We start from the raw sequence: 3,863 nt of genomic DNA, 5'->3' as shown, positions 1-3,863 counted from the left end.
GCAACCTACTTACAATTACTTACCCATAATAGCAACATACTTAGATTTCTTTTCCAATAACATACATATACAAAATGAAACTTGTAAGCATTTTACACGTTTATAATCAGTAAAGAAATATAAATAAAATCAGTATTACATGAAATAGAATATAACTAAGTTCCTATTATGGATAAAAGATATAACAAACAACTACTCATTATTTCCTTCGGTCTCAATCAGAATACAGAAACACCCATGAAAATTAAATATAAAGATTCATGAATAAAAACAAAGGGTAAATGATTATATACAATTCTCCAATTATATGATTGTAGACAAATCCTTGATAAAAGAACAAGATTCCAAGAAAATATAAAATCCATTATTGGAAAATGTGATGAAAACATATAAAATGTCAGTTGTCTCCAAACGTGTTCTCTCCACTGTAGGTAACATACAAGAAACCATCATCGTCCTTCTTTTCTTCATATATCGCAGACATAATTGCCCCTGAAAAAGAAACACCACAAAAGTATTACCCATTTACCCTTTTAGTCTTGATAGTAATTTTAATTCATTTTTGGAAAACATAATTTTAATTTTAATTTATATACCATTTTAATACTTCATTTTGAAATAAATAGAAAACATCAAGTTCAGTGAGAATTTCAATCATTTTAGAAGTTTGATGAGTAAAAGGGTAAAATGGTAAAATTACCTGTTGGGGGCAGGGCATTGTCAACAAAGATGAATATGGCCTTCTCAGCACTCAGTTTAATCCTTTTACGTATCACATAAACAAATTGACCAACAGTCAAATCAGCTGGAACAAGGTACCTGCAATTTTTAATTTCATGTTAAACAATTTTCAACTTCACTGAAAAAGACCATTTTACCCCTAATGAAACTGTCATATTCAATGCAAGAATGGTAGGAAATGTTATTATAGCAGATTACTTACTTTTTCTTATCGATGTTAGGAACATCACTTCTCTCCCCTTTCTCCACAATCACCTTTAAATAATAAAATTCAAGAAGTTTATTTTGAAACCGTATAACATAACAAATAGTCAAATACTAATAATCTAATACAAAAAGATTTTTAACTGTTCCACACTATGAAAGTTGCAACGATTATGGCACAAATGTTAAGGACAGAGTTGAAAATGAGCAAATTTACTAAACTACCCTTAAACTAAAGGAGGTGTTTAACTGTAGATAAGTGAACATGGACTTGGTATCTTCTCAACTACTTGTTACTAGAAGAAAAAAGATAAGGGTAAACAAGTCTTTTCATGCCAAATACAAAAATGAGTATTCTATATAAACATGATAAATCTGGAGAAAGATTGATACTTACAGGAATCCTATCAGGGTATTTCTCTCTAATTCTAGCAGCCTCTGCTCTCCTTTTGTCTGAAACAAACACCAAGATACATCAATAAAATTGAAACCGATTATAGATCACAAATATTCATACAGTAAAAGCGAAATACTCACCAAGATCATGTTCTTGCTTGAATAAACTCTTTGCCATTTCAATCTACTCAAAATGAAATGAAAGATTTAGAAATAAGAACAATCGATAACAAGTAGAACAGTAGCAAACTTCAAAAAGTCAATGATACTTTCTTCGTTTGATGATCAATAGAGAAATCATTTGATCACATATCGACATTTCAGAAAGTCAAATTTAGGGTCAAATTTGAATAAAGTTCATATCCACAGTTAATGAAACCAATAAAGTGATCAGAATGGGCATTAATCATTACCCTTTTTTATCACCAAAATCCAAATATACATACAATATTGTAAACCAAAGCAATCCCTAAAAGAAAAATATAATTTTAAGTCATCAAGTTCAACATCTTCAACATCAAGAATCATCAGTCTGATAAAACTAGAATAAACTTGATAGAAATCGAAAGAAACCCAAGCAAAATTACTCGAACTTTCCGCAAGATCATCGCAGCAAGAACATAAAATTAGCCAAAAGAAATCAAAGAAGCGATATTTAAAGAAACTTTGTAACAGAATATGAGGAAACTTACATCTTCGAAGAAATCAGAGGCGAAACTTGATTGAGGGTATGAATTGATTTTTGATGATAATAAAACTACTCTGGCCTTTTGTTTTGTACTCCAACGAAGTGTGTGCTTTTGGAGAAAAATAATCAAGGGCTTACATATTTGTATTTTAGTGGATCCTTTAGGACTTTTTTTCAAGGAAAAATAAAGCTTTTCTTATTTAAGTTTTCATAGATGACTCAATAATTGGGGTGAAAACGGGTCTAAACCCGACCCAAATGAACCCAGAACCTAAAAAGTGTGTTTAGAACCGGAAATTTGAAAGTAGATAGGTGGCACCGGGTTTCGGGTTTTAGAACCGGAGTGTGTTTAGAACCGGAAATTTAACTGGGACTGTTTTGTCATACTTTTGTAATCATGAGTTGTTTTGGTATTTTTATATTAAGTGGTAAGGTAGATATTTTTTTATTCCCAATGTAAAAAACTACAATGTTAGGAGGTTTTTTTTTTTTTTTTTCTTCCTGATTTGAGTCCACCTAGACTCCAAGTCGCATGGATGTTTTTTTTATTTAAGGTCTTTAAACTATTCAGTTTGATTCTCTTTATCCGTTTTACCCATATCCATTAAAACACTCTACCCGATATCCGATACCCGTTTTAAGCTTAAGGTGATACTTGGTACCCAAACTAGTTTAACATATATCGATTCTAACCGCTTCGATTCTAGGGTTTACGAGTTTGAAGCTCATCCTTACTAAAAAAGGTCTCTTTTTGATACAATTTTTCAAATCACGATAAAATTTCCATTTTTCAAATCACGGAAACCATTGTTTTCAAACTAGACCCAAAACAAAACCAAGTATAAAATACAAATATACGCAAGATCAATATATCATAAGTCCCAAAAACATGTCATCGAAGAATGTGTACGATCACGCATTCGTCTTGCCACAGTCATCAGAAGTACCTAAAACAATAAATTGAAACTGTAAGACAAAGCTTAGTGAGTTCCCCCAAAGTACCACCACATAACAGATAACATATAGAATCATGCATGTTGGGTCCACTCAGTCATCAGACTAGAATCCCCTCGGGTCCACAGCCATTGGGCTAGATTACCCCCGACTCAATCAGTCATCGGACTGCAATGTCAACATGTAACCGGTACATTCATTCATCGGACTAGAATACCCTCGGGTCCACAACCATCATGCTGGATTACCCCTGGTCTGTTAGCTCACATATATAACAATAACTAGGGATGAGCATAGGCGGGTACCCGCCTCATTTGGCGAGAACCGGAACCGGCGGTTCCTAGAAAGTTAGAACCGGAACCGGAACCACTCTAGGCAGTTCTTAAATGTTTGGAACCAGTCCCGGAACCGGCGGTTCCGGTTCCGGGAGTGGGTAACCCGGTTACATTAATTTTGTTAACTTTTGTCGATAAAACCGCAATTTAGTTCGATCCAAATAAAGTCAATTCGGACCAAAGATGGACAAAATCGGACCAATATATATTCTAAACCGGTCTAAGTAACACACATATTTATATGAAATAATATATATATATATATATATATATATATATATATATATATATAAACCGGTTTCGGCGGGTACCCAGCGGGTAGCGGTTCCGAAAAAACGAGAACCTGAACCGGAACTGCTTAAGGCGGTTCCATAACTTTAGGAACCGGAAGGCGGTTCATGTTCCAAAACCGGCCGTTCCGAGACGGTTCCGGTTCTAAAAGCAGGTACCCAGTTCCGATGCTCATCCTTAGCAATAACGCCTCAATCCAAAACATATTATGTCGTCATAAACAACAGATAACATATAACCAATCACCATGCAAA

General features: G+C 33.9%; 1 protein-coding gene across 1 annotated transcript; it reads right to left on the bottom strand.

The window, feature by feature from the left end:
- Positions 1 to 265: 265 nt before the first annotated feature.
- Positions 266 to 2,166, bottom strand: LOC145057983 (autophagy-related protein 8f-like). Its single transcript, XM_079005901.1, has 6 exons — positions 2,034 to 2,166; positions 1,483 to 1,525; positions 1,343 to 1,398; positions 944 to 996; positions 701 to 819; positions 266 to 492 (listed from the first exon to the last, which is right to left on the bottom strand). The coding sequence occupies exons 2-6, from the start codon at positions 1,517 to 1,519 to the stop codon at positions 398 to 400; spliced, it is 360 nt and encodes a 119-aa protein (XP_078862027.1). The 5' UTR covers positions 1,520 to 1,525; positions 2,034 to 2,166; the 3' UTR covers positions 266 to 397.
- Positions 2,167 to 3,863: the final 1,697 nt, after the last annotated feature.

Source organism: Lactuca serriola, chromosome 6, assembly GCF_051521515.1.
Source record: "Lactuca serriola cultivar US96UC23 chromosome 6, Lser_US96UC23_V15, whole genome shotgun sequence".
NCBI classification, from domain to species: Eukaryota; Viridiplantae; Streptophyta; class Magnoliopsida; order Asterales; family Asteraceae; genus Lactuca; species Lactuca serriola.
The sequence above is the reverse complement of the archived record's forward strand: the minus strand, read 5'-3'. Positions and strand labels throughout refer to the sequence as shown.

Coding starts and splice junctions, on each gene's coding strand:
- LOC145057983 (XM_079005901.1), bottom strand. CDS start 1,519: ATGGCAAAGAGTTTATTCAAGCAAGAACATGATCTTG. Junction 997..1,342: donor AATACCCTGATAGGATTCCT/GTAAGTATCAAT, acceptor TATTATTTAAAG/GTGATTGTGGAGAAAGGGGA. Junction 820..943: donor CCTAACATCGATAAGAAAAA/GTAAGTAATCTG, acceptor TAAAAATTGCAG/GTACCTTGTTCCAGCTGATT.